The sequence below is a fragment of the Phocoena phocoena genome, chromosome 7, assembly GCF_963924675.1.
Source record: "Phocoena phocoena chromosome 7, mPhoPho1.1, whole genome shotgun sequence".
NCBI lineage: Eukaryota > Metazoa > Chordata > Mammalia > Artiodactyla > Phocoenidae > Phocoena > Phocoena phocoena.
The window spans coordinates 53849339-53870974 of NC_089225.1; the positions used below are offsets into that span (position 1 = coordinate 53849339).

The 21636-nt window shown below is 37.4% G+C and overlaps 1 protein-coding gene across 1 annotated transcript in view; it reads right to left on the reverse strand.

Moving 5' to 3' along the window:
* TLK1 (tousled like kinase 1) overlaps positions 1–21636 on the reverse strand; it is a 149242-nt gene that overhangs the window by 66323 nt on the left and 61283 nt on the right. Inside the window, exon 3 of the mRNA XM_065880125.1 lies at positions 14837–14908. Within this exon, the coding sequence (XP_065736197.1) occupies positions 14837–14908 (72 nt within the window). The remainder of the gene's footprint in view (positions 1–14836; positions 14909–21636) is intronic.

Consider the following 21636-nt stretch of genomic DNA (forward strand, 5'->3'; position numbering starts at 1 on the left):
GAGGTGATAGTGATATACCTAATGTTCCGGAATTTAAGTCAGTGATTATTAAACAAGGTTTTCATATCTAATCATGTGGCCTGTTGGTTTATCTTGCAATAAAAATAAATCTGCCTTTCATCAATGCAAATAAGACCAAATATAAGGAAATAAGAACCTTAATGCTATCACAGAATGAGGGAGAAAGCAATATGGATTGTTCCATGAAAACAGATAACCACCTCTACAAGCCTCCAACTAGAGATATTTTAAATTACTGGCATAAATGCATTATAGAAAATTGTAACAGTATGTGAAAAGATATTATGACATCAACAAAAGAGGAGTGGATATTAAAATTTATTTTTCACCTCTACCTTAGGTAGAGTCCATCAGCCCCAACTGAACAGAACAAAAAGAAAAGTGAGATAGCATCACCTGTAACAAAATTACTGCTTAAAGTTAAGAGACACTGATATATTTAATTTCTTTCCGTTAAAGGAGAAAATACTTTAAAGTAGAAAGAAAAGTAACTCTAATATTAAATAATACCTGTTACAAAATATTCAATATTCAAACTTGTCAGAATGAATTTTTTTCTGATTGACTCATTTAGCTAAAGACTGGTTTGTAAAACACTACTCATTGGCTATTTCAGTGATTCATATAGTTACTCAGGTCTCAAATTCAAGGTCACTATACTTTGAACAAATGGCACATAAACCTTTTTGCCCGCAGCTGGTAATAACCATGTTTTATTCACATTTCTAGGCAAAACTTAAAATGTGGGAGAAATCTTTGTTATTTACTGAACTAAAAAGGGAAATCTGGAGCCTTATAAAAATAATCAACATAAAATAGACATTCTAGTCAAGAATATCAGAGACACAAGATACTATTTTTCCAACATTTTGCCATAAACATTCGGTTAGAATAATGCACTATAAGAAAACTGAAATTCTGTAGTGAAAACTTCCTTGCTGCTTTGTATCCAATTTACATTTAGATAAAACGTATCATAAAATATGTGTACCCTAATTCCAGGATGATTTTGAGCTGGCATGACCTGAAATTCAGTCTTTCTCTGCCCAAGAGTCAAACTTTAATACCAACTATTATCTGTAAATGTTTGCTTGAATCTCTGACACCTAAAAGATCTATTATTTTGCTGATTTCAATATAAAAAGCATAAAAAGTTCATGTATGCAACATTTTGGGATCCTATCACCAAATAAGAGCATTTCCTTGCTGTTCAAAGTAAACCCAATCAACATATCCGCAATTTTGAGTGTAGCCTATTTTCTCCTGTATTGCCTTATCATTTAATAATACTTAATATCAAAGATGGTAGAGAGCCAAAGAGGCGAAATCAGATAACCCTCAACTAAAATGCACGCTGCCTTACCGGTAACTAAAAGTGTGCCAGCTCACAGCATTTTTAAAAGCCTGAAGGATTTTTACTCCCTCCACAAACATACAGCATCCATAACCACATCAGTAACTAAAAGAAATATAATACTTAATCTTATTTTCAATTTTTAAAAACTACCTTACTTGCCATCCTCACAGCTGTACTTCTTAGGTTCCTATTACCTGGACCCATTTTAATTGACACTCACATATGCTTAAAAGGAGCATACTAAATCTTCGATATTGATAAAGCGCAGTTTTGTTTGCCATTTTCTTATCATTTACATAGCATAACTACTTCTTTGCATTTTCCCTTCTCTGGCTTTCGCTTTGACTTAAGGCTTTATCTGTTAAATAGTATAAACCATAAAATTAGAATAAAGCTGAACTTCCTCCTCTGTTCATATGATCTGACAAGCAGTTTTCAAATCATACAATCAGAATAAAACAGCCATAAAGAGCAAATGCTGTGGAGGGTGGGGGGAAGCAAATTTTCAAGACAACTTAGTCTGGAAATGTTGGCATTTTGAAGAGTACCTGTAATAGTAAAATTGAGAACGTGATTTCACAGCTTTTCACCCATTGTGACACTCATGATGAAGTAACATATCCTGTATAGTATCCCTAAAGACACTGGTTGAACATGAATCCCTAGATCCTTATACAATTATGTCTTTGGAATAGGCACTTTTTTTGTGTGTGTGTGGTACGCGGGCCTCTCACTGATGTGGCCTCTCCCGTTGCGGAGCACAGGCTCCGGACGCGCAGGCTCAGCGGCCATGGCTCACGGGCCCAGTCGCTCCGCGGCACGTGGGATCCTCCCGGACCGGGGCCCAAACCCGCGTACCCTGCATCGGCAGGCGGACTCCCAACCACTGCGCCACCAGGGAAGCCCGGAATAGACACTTTTAAGTGTAAAAGCTGTGCCAGAGATTATGCACATTTAAAAATTTAAAGATATTCCCAAATTGTACTATGAAAGGTGATATTAAATCTTTACTCACACTAAAACTGTATGAGGGGCTTCCATGGTGGCGCAGTGGTTAAGAATCCGCCTGCCACTACAGGGGACCCGGGTTGGAGCCCTGGTCCGGGAAGATCCCACATGCCACGGAGCAACTAAGCCCGTGCACCACAACTACTGAGCCTGCGCTCTAGAGCCCGCGTGGTGCAGCTACTGAAGCCCGTGCGCCTAGAGCCCATGCTCCGCAACAAGAGAAGCCACCGCAGTGAGAAGCCCGCACAGCACAATGAAGCGTAGACCCTGCTCACCACAACTAGAGAAAAGCCCGCGCACAGCAACAAAGACCCAACGCAGCCAAAAATAAAATAAGTTAAATAAATAAATTTTTTTAAAAAACATTCATTTTATAGCAGTATACCATATATACTGAATAAATATTTGTTAATCAATAAATATTTTTTAAAAAAACTGTATGAGAATGCCCCAAAATCCTTTAAGATGTTTACCTGATGTGTTTTTTTTAAAAAATAGTGGGATTTCATTGTTACAGTTTTCTCTATAGCAATACTGCATTATAACCAGAAAAAAAGGGTTGATTTTATCTTTTAAAGGAAATTGGTCTATCATTTATCTATTAGCACTGATTCTCAATGTTGACTATACTTCATAATCACAAAGCTGTTATTTAAAGCTCATGCTGGCATCCCCATTCCAAATGGAAACATCTCTGGAGGGAGACCAAAGGAATCCATATTTTTTAAAAGCTCCAAAAGTAATGCTGATATATCATCAGGATTAGCAATATAACCAATCTAATATATAATAATATAGCATGTATTTCCTGCACATTCCACTTTAGAGAATCCCTAAAATTAGTAAGTTATTCTATATATAACCTTCCATTAAGAACTGCAGACCAAAATTGTGACATATAACAGAAAATTCATTAGGATAGGAGAAGTCCAGTGCATTGTCATGATTACTCAGTTATTTTAGAAAATGAGAATTAATCTTAAAGAAAATTAGTAAAATACTCACTATGTTCTGCTGATATAAAAATACACCTAATATTTTTAAAACTCTACTATAGTACAAGCATACCTCCTTTTATTGAGCTTTGCTTTATTGCGCTTCACAGATACTGCATTCTTTTACAAATCGAAGGTCTGTGGCAACCTTGATCTAGCAAGTCTTTTGGTACCATTTTTCCAGTAGCATTTGCTTACTCCTCTCTCTGTATCACATTTTAGTGATTCTTGCAATATTTCAAACTTCTTCGTTATTATATTTATCATGGTGATCTGTGATCCATGATCTCTGATGTTACTATTTTAATTGTGTTGCAGCGCCACAAACTGTGACCATATGACAGTGATCTTAATCAATAAACGTTGTGTGTGTTCTGAGTGCTCCACTGACCAGCCATTCTCGCCCTCTCCTCGGGCCTCCCTATTCCCTGAGATACCACAATATTGAAATTAGGCCAACTAAAACTCTACAATGGCCTCTAAGTGTTCAAGTGAAAGGAAGAGTTGCACATCTCTCACTTTTAATCAAAAGCTAGAAATGGGGCTTCCCTGGTGGCGTGGTGGTTGGGAGTCCGCCTGCCAATGCAGGGGATGCGGGTTCGTGCCCTGGTCTGGGAGGATGCCACATGCTGCGGAGCGGCTGGGCCCGTGAGCCATGGCTGCTGGGCCTGTGCGTCCGGAGCCTGTGCTCTGCGGCGGGAGAGGCCACGGCGATGGGAGGCCCGCGTACCGCAAAAAAAAAAAAAAAAAAGCTAGAAATGATTAAGCCTAGTGAGGAAGGCATGCTGAAAGCTGAGACAGGCCGAAAGCTAGGCCTCCTGAGCCAAAGTTGTGAATACAAAGGAAAATTCTTGAAGGAAATTAAAAGTACTACTATAGTGAACACACAAATTATAAAAAAGCATAACACCATTATTGGGGATGTGGAGAAAGTTTGAGTGGTCTGGATAGAAGATAAAACCAGCCACAACATCCCCTTAAACCAAAGACTAATCCAGAGCAATTCTATGAAGGCTGAGAGAGGTGAGGAAGCACAGAAGAAAAGTGTGAAGATGCAGAGGTTGGCTCATGAGGTTTAAGGAAAGAAGCCATCTCCTTAACATGAACATACAAGGTGAAGCAGCAAGTGCTGATGTAGAAGCTGCAATGAGTTATCCAGGAGATCTAGCTGAGATAATTATTGAAGGTGGCTACACTAAACAACAGGTTTTCAATGTAGATAAAACAACCTTCTCTTGGAAGAAGATGGCACCTAGGACTTTCATAGCTAGAGAAGTCAAGGCCTGGCTTCAATGCTTCAAAAGATAGGTCGACTCACTTCTTAGGGGCTTAAGCAGTTGGTGAATTGAAGTTGAAGCCAATGTTCATCTACCATTCTGAAAATCCTAGGGCCCTTAAGAATTATCTTAAATCTACTCTGCCTATGCTCTATAAATGGACAACAAAACCTGGATGACAGCACATCTGTTTACAACATAGTTTATTGAATATTTTAAAGCTACTGTTGAGTCCACTGCTCAGAAAAGAGATTCCTTTCAAAATATTACTGGTTATTGACAATGCACCTGGTCACCCAAGAGCTCTGATGGAGATGTACAAGATTAATGTTGTTTTCATGCCTGCTAACACAACATCCATTCTACAGCCCATAGGTCAAGGAGTAACTCTGACTTAAAAGTTTTATTATTTAAGAAATATATTTCATAAGGCTATAGCTGCCATAGTAATTCCTTTGATATAATTCCTTTGATAGATCTGGGCAAAGTAAACTGAAAACCTGGCAAGGATTCACCATTTTAGATGCCATTAAGAACATCTGTGATCCATGGGAAGAGGTCAAAATATCAATATTAACAGGAATGCGGAAGAAGTCAATTCCATCCCTCATGGACAACTTTGAGGGGTTCAAGACTTTAGTGGAGGAAGTAACTGCAGGTGTGGTGGAAATAGCAAGAAAACTAAAATTAGAAGTGGAGCCTGAAGATGTGACTGAATTGGGGCAATCTCATGATAAAACTTTAATGGATGAGTTGCTTCTTATGGATGAGCAAAGAAAGTGGTTTCTTGAGATGGAATCTACTCCTGGTGAAGATGCTGTGAAGACTGTTGAAATGACAACAAAGGATTTAGAATATTACATAAACTTAGTTTATAAAACAGCAGCAGGGACTGAGAGGACTGACTCCACTTTTGAAGGAAGTTCTACCATGGGGAAATGCTACCAAACAGCGTTGCTGCTACAGAGAAGTTGTTGGTGAAAGGAAGAGTCAATGTGCAGACATCACTGTTGTTTTATTTTTAAAACGGCCACAGCCTCCCTAACCTTCAGCAACCACCACCCTGATCAGTCAGCAGCCATCAACACTGAAGCAAGACCCTCCGCCAGCAAAAAGATAACAACTTGCTGAAGCTCAGAAGATGGTTAGCATTTTTTTTCAGCAATACAATATTTTTAAATTAAAGTAGGTACATTGTTTTTTCAGATATAATGCTACTGCACACTTAGACTACAGTATAGTGTAAACATAATGTTTATATGCACCGTGAAACCAAAAAATTCATGTGACTTGCTTTATTTCAATATTTGCTTTATTATGGTGGCATGGAATTAAACCTCCAATATCTCTAAGGTACACCTGTATAAGATATTGAAACCAAATTGTTCAGTAATGTCAACTTGTGCTGAATGTACTTGTCTAAAAGCATATTTATCAGGAAAAAAATCTGTGAAGTGCTGCCAGTCCAGGCATATCTTGGATTGGCAAACTATAAACCATCTTAAATCTAAATATTTCCAAAAAAGAATACCACTTTTTTCAAAAGACTAACTAGGGTCATTTATCTAACTAATAAGTTAGATACTACATTAGTTATACAGAAAGAGTATAGAACAATAGTTGAGAACATCACTTTGAAATAAGACAGACACTTTAAAATTAGAACTTTGACTATTAACTTACTATCTGTGGGCAAATTAACCTCTCTGGGCTTCTGTTTTCATACCCAGAGATGTGAAACTTATAGAGCTGTAATCTAGCTCCACAGGTAACATGCTACAACTTTATTTTCCCTCCTTCATTAATGGGGTGGTTCCCAACTAGAGGAGATCTGCCTCTACCCCCCGAGGATATACGGCAATATCTGGAGACATTTTTGGTTGCCACAACTTAGGGGTAGGGAGATGGGCTACAGATATCTAATGCATCATGTAGAGATGCTGCTAAGCATCCTACATTACACATGACAACTCCCTCCCCACCCCGAGACTTATCTGGCCCCAGATGTCAATAATGTTAAGGTTGAGAAAGCTTGCTTTGATGAATACATAAGAATCACATGTAGCTGACACAAAAACTGCCTTATATTATACTACAACTAAAGTACATTATTAAATTTATTTATTCAACAAATATTTACTGAGCATCTACTACGATTAAGTGCTATACCAGGGTCCACTTCATTCTTAAAATGACATGGCATGTTCCTCTTCGAATCTTGTTTACAACAGTCAGCTTAGAACCTTCTTGCTCTAAAAACCACCCACCCACACTAAATGTACTTTTAAAACGGGAAACATTTAACAGCTGTTTGTTTGCTTTCTTATTAAATGGCCTACAGAATCAATATTTCAAGATTTATTGATCTATGAGAAATCAAAAATTATCTAGACAGAGTATTATCAGAGTTTCCAAGAAGGGAGCCTAAGTGCTTTGATTTTGAAAAGGTGATTCTGACACACATAGTCCTCCACCTTTATGGAAACAGGGGCACAGAGTCAGCCAGTATCAGGCCATTTGATTTACAGTATTTTTCCTTCCAGGAGACTAAGGATGTATATATTCAACCAGGATAGACCTACTTCCTTTGCTGTGGACTCTGTCATATAACACATTTTAGAGTTAGACACTCCATAACTCTAGCTGAATATACTTCCTGTAAGAGCTCGACCTTTAGGGACTTCCTCCGCCCTTCACTGCAGGGGGCTCAGGTTCCATCAACAACAACAACAAAAAAGAGTGTGTCCTTTAATGTTTAGTGGCAGAATTAAATAGTTTTCTCTTTTTAAATAAAATGAAAATTTACAAAGTAATTCCAGGTATTTCACAGGAACTATAATTTCTAAGTTTGATTATTAGTCTTAACAGAGAGAGAAAAAAACAAACTTATTTCCTTACTGAGAAAATGCCTTTATTGCTGTTACAAAATCTTACTAACCTCACCTAATAATACAGTAAGAAGAAATCAATGAGAAAATACTGCCAAAATGAAGATAAGGAGAAGACAGAGGAACCAATCAAACAGAACACCACAAAGGGCATTTATCAGGCTAAAACATTTCAGAAAATAATGTAGGTTACAGGACACAAAGAATATTTCTTAAAATTGATGAGGGCATTAAACTAGGTATCTAACAATCTTTAGAAGCTGAACAGATTTAAACAGAATAAAGTAAAAAATAAGGTAATTCATTTAGGGGGAAATAGGCATAAAAATGTTAACTTTCAGCCACACTTAACTATACATCACTAAATTCATTTTACAAGTTTTCTTTCTTATTGGGTGCTCAGACTAAGACATTAAAGACAAGATTTGTCCAGGTTATAAGATATATATACATATATATTAAAAAAATATTTTTACATATATATATTTTACATATATATATATAAAACTTAAATGAATTTTCAAAAATCCATCTGAAATTTTATGCTGGTATTATCTCTATTTTCAAATAAAATCATAACTTCCAATCAATCTAAGGTAACTAACTGCTTCTTGAGGAAACATTTCAGCTAAACACTATTTAGAAGGCAAAAAGCAAATATAAAAAAGTAGAGATGGGGATGTATATAAAAACTAGGTGAAAACTGGAAATGCTCATTTCTTAATCCAGCCAATTCACTAACATCAGAGCCATCCCATTTAATCAATTATATATGTCCATATATAATTTTAAATATCAAAAAAGATTTTTTAAATTAAAAAACTATTGAAGAACTATATAAATAATATGACTTGTTCTAAAAATGAAAATAATGCCCCCCCAAGCTAGGTCTAAGGTAGTTTTAGTTCTAATTCTCTAGTATTCTTAATTTCTACTTCCTCCAAAATATGAAAATAAGAACTCACACATAATGTGGCCTTTAAAAATTATTTTTTAAAAAGAACAGAACAAAGCATTAATTAACTCCATAACTTCAATTCAAATAAGGAGGGGAAAAATCTGATTTAAATACCAAGACTACTTCTAGAAACTAAATTCAAATGAGAAAGTTAATTAGATCTTCTTTCATAAAATGGGCTTCATTAATCAACATTACAGGTAAATTAAGACAATCAAGGCACTGTATCCATATTATATTCCTCTTTCATTACAATCATTACAATTCTGAAAGTGCATCTAAGTTTAAATGTCTAGATGCAACAACAGTCCTAGCTTCTGTATATCTATAAATTAAAATCCTTAATCTTAAATAGCTCAAAAATCCCCAAAGGCACTTGGATCAAAAATAAACAGTAGGGACTTCTCTGGTGGCACAGTGGTTAAGAATCCACCTGCCAATGCAGGGGACACGGGTTCGATCCCTGGTCAGGGAAGATCCCACATGTCGCAGAGCAACTAAGCCCGTGTGCCACAACTACTGAGCCTGCGCTCTAGAGCCCACAAGCCACAACTACTGAAGCCCGTGCACCTAGAGTCTGTGCTCCAAAACAAGAGAAGCCACCGCAATGAGGCCCACGCACCTAAAAGAAAAGTAGTCCCCACTCACCGCAACTAGAGAAAACCCGCACGCAGCAACGAAGACCCAACGCAGCCAAAAAAAAAAAAAAAAAAAAAGTTTAGTTTAGTTTCTCCTCTCTCTTCAGCACTTTGCTTGTCCTTATCCCATCACAGGTCTGCTATAATCCTTTCCCTAGCACATAATAGGTCAAGTCTGTTAGACTCTGGATACTGCCTCCTTTTCTTCACAGTCAAGATTCTTCCAAGAGTAGTCAATATATGCTCACTTTCCAAGTGCTCCTTAATCAACTAATATCTGGCATCTTGCTCCCATTAGTCTACTAAAAGTAAGCCTAAGTGACAAACTCTTAGTCACTTTTTAGTCATTATCTTAATTGATTTCCATAACCTTTAATTCTACTCATTATTCTCCTCCTCTTCTTTCTCATCTTTTATCCACCTCCTTACCTGCTACTACTCTTTCTCTAGCACACACGTCTCGCCTGCTCACATTTCCTAGCATTACACACACTATCAGGATGAGTTCATCTGCAAAAGCAGTTTTTAAACTTCTGGGTCTCAAAACCCGTCTACAAACTCTTAAAAACTCTTGAGTTCCCCAAAGAGCCTTTCTTATGTGGGATATAACTACTGTTCCTTACCATTTTGGGATTTAAAACTAAAAAAATTTTAGAACACCAGAATACACAATCCATAAATCATCAGAATAATGATATCATCACATGTCTTACAGCCTTTGGAAATTTTCACTGTAAACTCATGGAGAAATGAAAGTTAAAAAGCCAGGGCTTCCCTGGTGGAGCAGTGGTTGAGAGTCTGCCTGCCGATGCAGGGGACACAGGTTCGTCCCCAGTCTGGGAGGATCCCACATGCTGCGGAGCGGCTGGGCCCGTGAGCCATGGCCACTGAGCCTGCGCGTCCGGAGCCTGTGCTCTGCAACGGGAGAGGCCACAACAGTGAGAGGCCCGCGTACAGAAAAAAAAAAAAAAAAAAGCCAAATATGTCTTAGCATTACTGTAAAAGGGCAAATAATGTCTTAGCACTGTTTGTATGCCAAGACCCACTAAGTCTTCATCTTTAGCCTGACCTCCTTCCTGAGCTCCAGACAGCTCCTCTGCCTTGGTCATTTCATAAGTATTCAAACTCAGTGCTGTCCAGAATTTAATTCATTACCTTCTATGCTAACCTATTCATCTTCTTTCTGTGTTGTCTATCTCACTCAAAACCACTACCATTCACCTAAAGCTAGCTACCTTTAAATAATCCTAGGCTCCTCCCTTTCCTTCTTTACCCTCATTCAGTCTTCAAACTCTACTGCTTCTACTTTTTTTTTTTTTTCCCTTGCGGTCCGTGGGCCTCTCACTGCTGTGGCCTCTCCTGCTGCAGAGCACAGGCTCCAGATGCGCAGGCTCAGTGGCCATGGCTCATGGGCCCAGCTGCTCCGCGGCATGCGGGATCCCCCCAGACCGGGGCACGAACCTGTGTCCCCTGCATCGGCAGGTGGACTCCCAACCACTGCACCACCAGGGAAGCCCTACTGCTTCTACTTTTAAAATCTAGTGGAATCTGAGAGCTTGTCAGAAATGCAAACACTCACTCCAGACCTGTAAGAATCCTTGGTAATTCACTTGCGTATTAAAGTTTGAGAAGCATGGGCCTGAGTGGTGATATCATCAATAGTTACAAAATCCAAAGAAGGCAGAGCCCAAAAGGCAAACTTGAGAACACTGTAATTAGAACCCCCACTTGAAGTTTTTCTTCCTGTTAAACCTTGGAGTTTTGTAAAGGCAGCAGCACTCCTTAACTAAATGGTCTTTCCAACTTAGGTATCACCTCCCTCCCATCCTATCCTATACATTGCCCCCTGAGGGAGCCTTCTTCATCTCTACTTGTTTTGTTTCCTCTCCTTTCATCTCCTAGAAAGAAGTCCAAATCCCTTACTATGAAATACAAGAGCATTCAAACCCTGACCCCTGCCTATCTTTCACCATTCTTACATATCTTCTCTATACCAGAAGTTTACAAACCAGATGAATCACCCAGGCAGCTTGGTTTTTTTTTTTTTAAGCTCCTCAGGTGAGCTAAAAGGCAGTTAGGATTGAGAACCACTGCCTTACATCTTGAACAAAACTATGTGCCATGCTTCCATGGAAAAGCAAAAGCACATCTTAGTGCCTCTGCCTGCTTTCTTCTCATACTTTGCCCTTGTCCTCTGGGATGAATCCACAGGCTTTCTTAACAACTTAACTATCACCTGTTCTATTTTTTTTTAAGATAAAGAGACTAGTTTTTTTATTAATTAATTAACTTATTTATTTATTTTGGCTGTGTTGGGTCTTGTTGCCGTGCACAGGCTTTCTCTAGTTGTGGCAAGCAGGGGCTACTCTTCGTTGCAATGTGCGGGCTTCTCATTGCGGTGGCTTCCCTTGTTGCAGACCATGGGCTCTAGGCGTGCGGGTTTCAGTAGTTGTGCTGTGTGGGCTCACTAGTTGCAGCATGCAGGCTCTAGGGTGTGTGGGCTTCAGTAGTTGTGGCATGCAGGCTCTAGCGCGCAGGCTCAGTAGTTGTGGTGCATGGGATTAGTTACTCTGCGGCATGTGGGATCTTCCCAGACCAGGGTTTGAACCCGTGTCCCCTGCATTGGCAGGTGGATTCTTAACCACTGCGCCACCCGGGAAGTCCCTATCATCTGTTCTTTGAGGGAAGACCTCTCTTTCTCTTCCTTCCCTACCTCTCGCCTGCAGGCAGATGGAATTAGGGGTTTCTTGCTCTTTGCTCCTACAGTACCTTGTGCTTACATCTATTATAGCATAGCTCACACTGTTTATGAAACAGTTTGTCCTACTAGACACTGATCTCATGTGAAAGCAGAATTGTATCCTATTCATCTTTATATACTCCGTGCTTGGGCACAGAGGCTAGAAGATAATAGATATGTAACAAATGCTTACTGAAAAATTTTGGAGCCCGTTGAATAAACCTACAGTGATGTAAAATAAAGCAAAACAAGACCAACACCTTCCTATCTACTAGACGATTTCATTATAAAAAAAAAAAACCTTTCTGTTTAACAATTCTACATTTAGAAATAAAAGGCAAGTTTAATTCATATATAAACTGCAGTGAAAATTTTCAGTTGAAGTAGATTTAATCAACCCAACAGTGAATATCAGATGCTTTTCACTTTTAATAGTAAAAGGACAGATGAAAACAAGAGGGTTCTGAGTGTCTGAAAACAGTATTAAGAAGAGGATAGAAAGCAGAGGGTTATTAGTAGGTTAACATCTTCATAAATACTAAGAGGAAGTCACAGATAATGTCCAATTGATGAATCAAAAGATATGCATATTATTTATATTAAAATGTGGAAATAAATACCAGGAAGAAAAGCTAAGAGAATGGAGAGCGAGGTGGGGTAAGGGTGAGTGGTAGAGAACTACTATTAAAAAATAATAATAATAAACCTTTCAGCACTATTTGTCCATAAAAACAAAAACCGTTATTTTTTAAAATGTGATGGTTCAGGGGATGGATTACCAAAAGAATAAAATGACATCAGCAGACAACGAAATACTACATAAACTTTACTGTTAGGTGTACTGGGGAAAAAAAGAAGTACTTCTATCCTGCAGCTGTTTACTGCCAACAACTTTATTCATGACTTATAGGAATATCTATATCGAGATGTATACGAAATTTCACCCCAAGGGAGTCCATTAAGGCATCTAGTACAGAAATAAAACCTGGGAACCATTTTCCAGACAAATCACTTCTTAAATGGAAAGACAGACCACCCCCCCAATTTCCTTCTTCAAATTTTAAGGAAAACATATAATTCATAGTCATTTCCAAAATATTATGCCACTTAACCATTATTTTGCAGAAATTCCAGATACAGAACACAAAACAGCAAAAGCCAGAAAATTTTAAGATTTTTCTATTGTGTCCCCAAATGTCAAAATTTCTACACAAATAAAGCTAAGTACATCCAATGGTGAACCAAATTGTATTTTAGTGCAAATACCATTATGGTCTTTAAAAAAAAATGGTTTTTAACCTAAGAACATAGCCAAAAGTGAGCCTTAGAATTCTTTTAAGGGAAGTGGTATTTTCTTACAAACTGATTCTTTTGTAAGAATTCAAATATTGCATCTACCAACTCATACTGGGAATACAGATACCTATAAAGAACATAGAAATATATAACCATTACACGTGGTCTAACTTTTACTATGTTTTTCTATTTAAAAAATCCATCAGAAACACTAGATTTGGTGAACAGGAAAGAGAAATATCTAAAATTATTTTATTGCCCTTCATAACATAAAAGCCTACGAAAAGCGGAGGCATGTGAAATTACTATATAGACCCAATCTGTGGAAGTATCAAGAAATGTTCCAAAATCCAGGAAATATAAAGTGAAAACATTCTTGATATGGTTTTTGAAAAAAATGTACTTTGACAAGATCTAAACCTACAATTTTTAAGGACTTAATGTGTGTTAATTTGATAAAAACTAAACTGTGATAATCTGGTGCTACAGGGGCTACTAACGCTTACCTCAAGGGAACCTACTGCAGATAAAGTCCCGTCACTTGCACAGTCCTTTCAGCTGCCTGCCAGTTGTCTCTGTGGAAGGGAAAGCCTGATGAGTGAGAGCCCTATGCCACACTCCTTTGGAGTGTCAGGGTGCCTGCACAGAACTCCACAAAACTGTCTACCTAGAGATTCCTAGATGCTTTCAATAACACAGGGCTTAAAAAGATGCCACCTTTGATATTCCCCTTCCACTGAATACCAAAACCAAATGCCTAAGAGTTACTGGGTGCTAATGACCTATGGTATTATTATCATGGTGATATATCTATACTAACCCAAGCAGAAAAAAGACTAAAATGGATCAAGCAGAAGTTAACATTGACAGGGAAAAACACACACACACACACACACACACACACACACACACACACACACACACACAAATGTTGAAAAGTGACAGAACTCCATAATCTGAGAAGAGGAAATATTACAGACTGTATCTGCAAAAAGTGAAGTTGCAGCATCAACAAATGAATGCTACTACCCAAAGAACCTCCTGTCTAAACATTTTTTAAAATGCCATCAAGAATATCATGCTCAACGTGAACTATACCATGGATCCAAATACCTACTTATAAAATTCCATATATTTTCTTAGTGGAGAGAGTAAGTGGGTGGGGGAGGAGGGGATTTTTCAGATATTTTAAAATATGTAAAGTGAAAACCAACAGCATGAAATCCCACAAGAAATTTCAAAAAAAGAAAAAAAATGTGTTTCTGTATCTCAGAAAGTAAACAAACCTTTACTCAGGACCAAACTAAGAGGGAAGTAGAACAAGAAATAATAGAAAACTGCAAAATACAACGTATTGCAAAACCACGTTCATCTCTTAGAATTATGAACGGCTAGTAATTAAGAATATCTGTCAATACCATTAATGTACAAGTTCACCTACATAACCAAAGAAACTATATTTTCTTTCTAATGTCCAATACAGTCTTCGGTTTGAATGCTCTGCTTCATAAAACAGAATAAAATGCTCCTACAAAAAACTTAACAAGGATTAACCTTTAGCACAAGTATTAAAGAAGGAAAAAAATTAATTAAAAAAAACAACAGTGATTCCAACTTTTACTTATTAATAGCACCATATTTAAAATGAAGTTACTTACCTCTGATTCTTTGTCACTCAAAGATCCCAAGCTTCCAAAACTGTGATTAGAGCTTTCATTATTTGTTGAGGCCTGTTGAAAATTTTTAAAAAGGTAAAAATTAGGAGTAATTTTAAATGGAACATTTTACAAAGTAAATAATATCTTTATAATTAAAAATAAAATATGATTCCTTTAAATAGGGAAGACAAATGAAGTAAAAATAAGAAACACCAACTTCTTAACACTACACTTGGAAAGTTTTATCAAATCAATAAAGTTCTGCTGTGTTTCAGGAACTGACTTGTGTTAGCTGACTTTTTAGAATATCAAATTCAGAAGCAAAGGAAGTGAGATGTTGTTAGGATAAAAAGATCCCTAAAATTACTACCCAATGTATAAAAACTAATGCCTCCTTTAACTGAAAGTATTATTTGTGTTCCTTAATTTTTATCACAATCTTATGAAATTCCATCATATCTCACCTACACCCCTTTGCCTCTTCATATTAACAAACTGGTCAATCTCTGGTTTCTGTTTGTTTGGGTTTAGCCTTTTAAAAAAATCTTTTACTAACTTGACCATTTTAACTGTGTCACTCAAAGAGTTTAAATTTCCTTTACAATATTTTTTGAACTGTGACAGTAATGAACTATCACTATGGCGGATAACATTTTCTGCTTCCAATGTTTCTATGATGGTTATTACTTTGTCGACTTTTTTGGACCATCAGTACATTAGATCAATGTCTTCCAGGAATGTTTAGACCAGGCAGACTATAGCATATATGCCAAAGATGACATATGAATGAACTTCATGTACAAGCAGGCTAGGTGGTACCCGTTTCCCTTCAATTTGTCAGAGTAGCTGCTAATACTACCATTACAAGGTTGCAAGTTAGCCTATAATTACCCTTAGACTGACTAATTTCCAAACTGATGACTGATATGATACATTGCATATATGTCCAGTGATATGCTGGACACTGTAAAGGCTATTTTCAACACAAAATAGCATTTGAACTAAGATTCAAGCACTAGAGGAATTATAATCTAATTAGGGCAAGATTATCAAACTTGAAAAAGAGAACACCATAAACAGCAATTGATAAGTGATAAATTATAAAGATTCAAGGACAATGGAGGCAGTGGCAACTTTTCTGAGCATCCCTAAATCCCCAAACCCACATACAACATTTACAACAAAATTGGGTGACAAGGAAATCTACATAAATCTCCCTAAAACAGCAAGTGGGAACAAATCACCAACAACCATAGAACCTGCATGGTATGAGAAGCAGCAGAAGAAAACAGAGTGTCTGACACATCTGAGAACAGAGACTCCCAAAACAGCTATAACTGGGTTTCTGCATTTTCCTGAAGTCTGAAGTTGGGGCAGTTAGCCTCTATGAACTCTTAAAACTGATCCTTCACTAACAGTGTCACAATGAGGATAAGCTACTGAGCATGGAATCAAAACTGAGCACATTAGGTACAATGAAGATTAAGGAATGAGAATAGTGGGGAAGAGAACAAAGCCTTAGAAATCATAGAAAGCAAATGCCACACTTTTTTTTTTTTTTTTTTGTGGTACGCGGGCCTCTCACTGTCGTGGCCTCTCCCGTTGCGGAGCACAGGCTCCAGACGCGCAGGCCCAGCGGCCATGGCTCACGGACCCAGCCGCTCCGTGGCATGTGGGATCTTCCCAGACCGGGGCATGAAACCGTGTTCCCTGCATCGGCAGGTGGACTCTCAACCACTGCGCCACCAGGGAAGCCCCAAATGCCACACTTTTGAAGAGTTCCCAAAAACAACAGTAGAGGGGGCTCTGTAAGAAATGCCATCCTAAACCATAAAAAAGTAAGCAACAGAAAATGATGTAGGTCAATCCTATGAAATTATAAGGAAAAAAAAAAAAGATACAGAATTACATCCTGATAATAAAAGCATACCAGAAACATATGCCCACGAAATAGGTGAAAATTATAACTACTTCAAAATGAGATAAAAGTCATTACAAAAATGACTCAAGACGTGCAAGAACAACATAAATCAGATTTCAAAAAACTCAGAAATAAGGTAACAGAACTCAGGAAAGCATTAGAAATTGAAAAAATTTTTTTCAGAAATGAAGATTAGGGGCTTCCCTGGTGGCACAGTGGTTGGAAGTCTGCCTGCCGATGCAGGGGACATGGGTTCGTGCCCTGGTCCGGAAAGATCCCACATGCCGCGGAACAGCTGGGCCCGTGAACCATGGCCGCTGAGCCTGCGCATCTGGAGCCTGTGCTCCGCAACGGGAGAGGCCACAACAGTGAGAGGCCCGCGTACCGCAAAAAAAATAAAAGAAATGAAGATTAAGCCTGAATGAACACAAGAGAAAATACATACAACAGATAATGCTTTAAGAGAATGAGAAGGTAAAATGGAGGAACAGTTTCGAAATCAAAAGAAATGAAGAGATTAAAAGGATGAGAGAAAGCAACAACTTAATGAAGTAACAAGGATCCAACATTCAGATAACAGAAGTCTTTAAAGAGCACTACCATAAGAGAATAAATAGTAAAGACTATAATTCAAGAAAACTTTCTTGAAAAAAACAAAACCTGAAACTACTGACCAAAGCACTGTGTACACTTAAGAACTCAGCCCAGAAGGCCAACATCTAACTTTTCAAAGGCAACACTTTATTTATGCCAGAAGAAAACAGAGTAACATATTTCAGATATTCAAGAAAGAAAATCTGAATTAAAATCTGTCTTATATTTGGTAAAATTGATTTTTATCACATGGAAGACACAGATAAACTTAACGTAAGGCCAAAAATTGGGAAACACTGGCTCCCATGAGCCCTTCCGAAAGAATCTAGAGAATAAGCTTTAGACAACCAAAATGAATAGTTTCAACCTAACAATTTATGGCAAGCAATATTATTATCTACTTGTTGATAAAGACTAAATGAGAAGTACAAGGAAGAGAGTATAAAATTTAATGGCTAAATGCACGCAAAGTTGTTAACACAATTTTTTAAAAAACTGTGCTATGGAAATTCATGGAAAGCACAAGCAAAAAATGTTTTAACTATTTTCCATAATCTCTTTGGTCATTGTGATAGTACACATTGTTGAGACTGCTGTGTGTGTAAGATACAGAAAGGAGTAAATAAATAATTATGTGATATTCTAATTCTATCATCTGCTTTATGTCCTTCAGAACCACAATTCTTGGTATAGAAGAAAGAAGATACAGATGTAAATAAAAACCTTATAGTTCTGAATTGAACTGGAAATATTAATATAAATACATGAGATTTTTACTTTTTAAAACAAACAAATCCTGCCATGAGTAATAACAGAATACCTCTTATCACACCAACATTCCCTCAGACAACAATAAATTCTGGAAAAAAATATAAATAACAACTACCTGAAGGCACTTGAGCAGCCAAAAATAGGCAGAATCTGGTTAGGAGACAATATTTGGAAGGAGGAAGTAGAAGTGGATGGGTTTCCTGTTTTTACAGCTTTTGCCTGAGGGAAAACCCCTAGATTGAGCTGTACAGAGCAGCTGAAATGTGAATCAAAAGATGCAAATCTTACTGGCTTGAAAAGCAGAGTTTGGAGCCACCAAAGCAGCTGAAAAGTAAGAAGGCACATACTGGAAAATAAAGAACCACAAAGAGAGAGAACCACAAAGAGAGAGAACCACAAAGAACTCTACCCATGTCTCTGACTGGTCACTGTTCTATGCAAGAGTGGATCAGACTCTAAGCAGTCCAGGTAAGACTAAAATGACTTAGAGACATCAGCTGCCATCCTCTGTGGGGAGACATAATTTAGATTTCAGTTCAGCCAAGTTAATTGCTTGCTAATACAAATAATAACCAAAATATTAACACTCTCCAGAAAAATACACTAAACCCCAGAGTCACTATAATGTATCATTCACAGTATGCAGTATATAACAGAAAATTTCTAAGCATAGGAAGAAACAAGAAAATGTTACCCATACTCAAGAGAAAAGACAATCAATAGAGACCAACCACAAGGTAACCCAGGTATTGGAATTGACAAAGATCTTAAAGCAGCTACCTGCAAGTATGTTCAAGACACCAAGGGAAAATAAACTTATAAATAAAGGAAAAAATTGTAAATTTCAGCAGAGATATAAAGAAGAGCCAAATGCAAATAGCAAAACTGAAAAATTCACTTTCTAAAATAAAATATTCACCGTATGGGCTTAACAGCAGAATGGAGAAAGTACTGAAGATAGATCAAAAAATTATTCCAAATAAAAAATAGAAAAATACTGAAAAGCAGTTGTCTGTTGGACACTATTAAGTAGTCTAACATAAATGAATTTGGAGTCATAGAAGGAGAGAAAAAGGAGAAAGAAAAAAAAATTGAAAAAGCAATAGGAAGAAAATTCTAAACACTGGTGAAAGACATAAATTTACAGATTGAAGTAGCTCACTGATGTCCCCAAACAGGATAAGTACAAAGATGATCATACCTAGGTACATCATAGTCAAACTGCTGAAAACCAAAGATTAAAAAAAAAACCTTACCTCATACATGTTAGAGTGGCTATTATCAAAAAGACAAGAAATACGAAGTGTTGGCAAGGATGTGGAGACAAGGGAACCCTCCTACACTGCTGGTGGGAAGGTACTGGGTTGGCCGAAAAGTGCCTTCGGTTTTTAAGTAAAAATAAGACACAGTTTTCATTTTCACCAAGAACTTTATTGAAAAACGGATTCACCCTTTTGTTCCACTACCTTCCGCCATTTTTCAGGCAACTTCATAATTTCACCTTCCCAAAATTTTTTATCTTTTTGAGCAAAGAACTGTTCCAGGTGCCTTTTACAGTCTTCCAGGGAACCGAAATCTTTTCCATTAAGAGAATTTTGTAAAGACTGAAGTAAATGGAAATCCAAAGGTGCAATGTTTGATGAATATGGAGGATGAATCAGAACTTCCTAGCCAAGCTGTAACAGTTTTTGCCTGGTCATCAAAGAAACATGCGGTCTTGCATCATCCTGATGGAAGATTATACGTTTTCTGTTGACTAATTCTGGACGCTTTTCGTTGAGTGCTGCTTTTAGTTGTCTAATTGGGAGCAGTACTTGTTGGAAATAATCATTTGGTTTTCCAGAAGGAGCTCATCACAGAGGACTCCCTTCCAATCCCACCATATACACAACATCACCTTCTCTGGATAAAGACTGGCCTTTGGTGTGGATGGTGGTGGTTCATTTCACTTGCCCCACAATCTCTTCCTTCCGTTCCACATTACCGCACAGTATCCACTTTTCATTGCCCGTCACAATTTGTTTTTAAAATGGAACATTTTCATTATGTTTAAGTAGAGACTTGCATGCGGAAATACAGTCAAGAAGGTGTTTTTCGCTTAACTTATATGGAACCCAAACATCAAAGCGATTAACATAACCAACCTGGTGCAAATGATTTTCAACACTTGATTTGGATAGTCTGAGTATGTCGGCTATCTCCATGGTATAACGCTGATTGTTCTCAATTAATGTCTCGCTTTGATCACTATCAACTTCAATTGGTCTACCCAACCATGGAGCATCATCCAGCAAGAAATCTCCAGCACAAAACTTCGCAAACCATTTTTGACATGTTCGATCAGTCACAGCACCTTCTCCATACACTGCAGAAATCTTTTTTTGTGTTTCAGTTGCATGTTTACCTTTCTTGAAACAATAAAGCATAATAGGCCAAAAATGTTTTTCTTCCATCTTCAGTACTAAAATGGCTACACAAAAATTCACCAATTTTGGTAAGCCTTTTTTTTAAATGCATGCTGATATGACAGCTGTCACATATAATCTAACAAAATTGTTTGGAATGAAGTTAAAGACAACTAACTGCTACTAGAGCCATCTTATGGAGAAAAATGAATGAAACTTTTGGCCAATGCAATAAACTGGTGCAGCCACTATAGAAAACAGTGTGCAGTTTCCTCAAAAAATTCAAAATGGAACTACCATATGATCCAGCATTTCCATTTCCAAGTATTTATCTGAAGAAAACAAGAAGAGTAACTAAAAACGATATCCGCAACCATAAACAAGACCAAAAGACAACCTTCAGAATGGGAGAAAATATTTGCAAATGAAGCAACTGACAAAGGATTAATCTCCAAAATTTACAAGCAGCTCATGCAGCTCAATTAAAAAAAACAAACAACCCAATCCAAAAATGGGCAGAAGACCTAAATAGACATTTCTCCAAAGAAGATATACAGAGTGCCAACGAACACATGAAAGAATGCTCAACATCACTAATCATTAGAGAAATGCAAATCAAAACTACAATGAGATGTCATCTCACACCAGTCAGAATGGCCATCATTTAAAAATCTAGAAACAATAAATGCTGGAGAGGGTGTGGAGAAAAGAGAACAGTCTTGCACTGTTGGTGGGAATGTAAATTGATACAGCCACTATGGAGAACAGTATGGAGGTTCCTTAAAAAACTACAAATAGAACTACCATACGACCCAGCAATCCCACTACTGGGCATATACCCTGAGAAAACCGTAATTCAAAAAGAGTCATGTACCAAAATGTTCATTGCAGCTCTATTTACAATAGCCAGGATATGGAAGCAACCTAAGTGTTCATCAACAGATGAATGGATAAAGAAGATGTGGCACATATATACAATGGAATATTACCCAGCCATAAAAAGAAACAAAATTGAGTTATTTGTAGTGAGGTGGATGGACCTAGAGTCTGTCATACAGAGTGAAGTAAGTCAGAAAGCGAAAAACAGATACCGTACGCTAACACATATA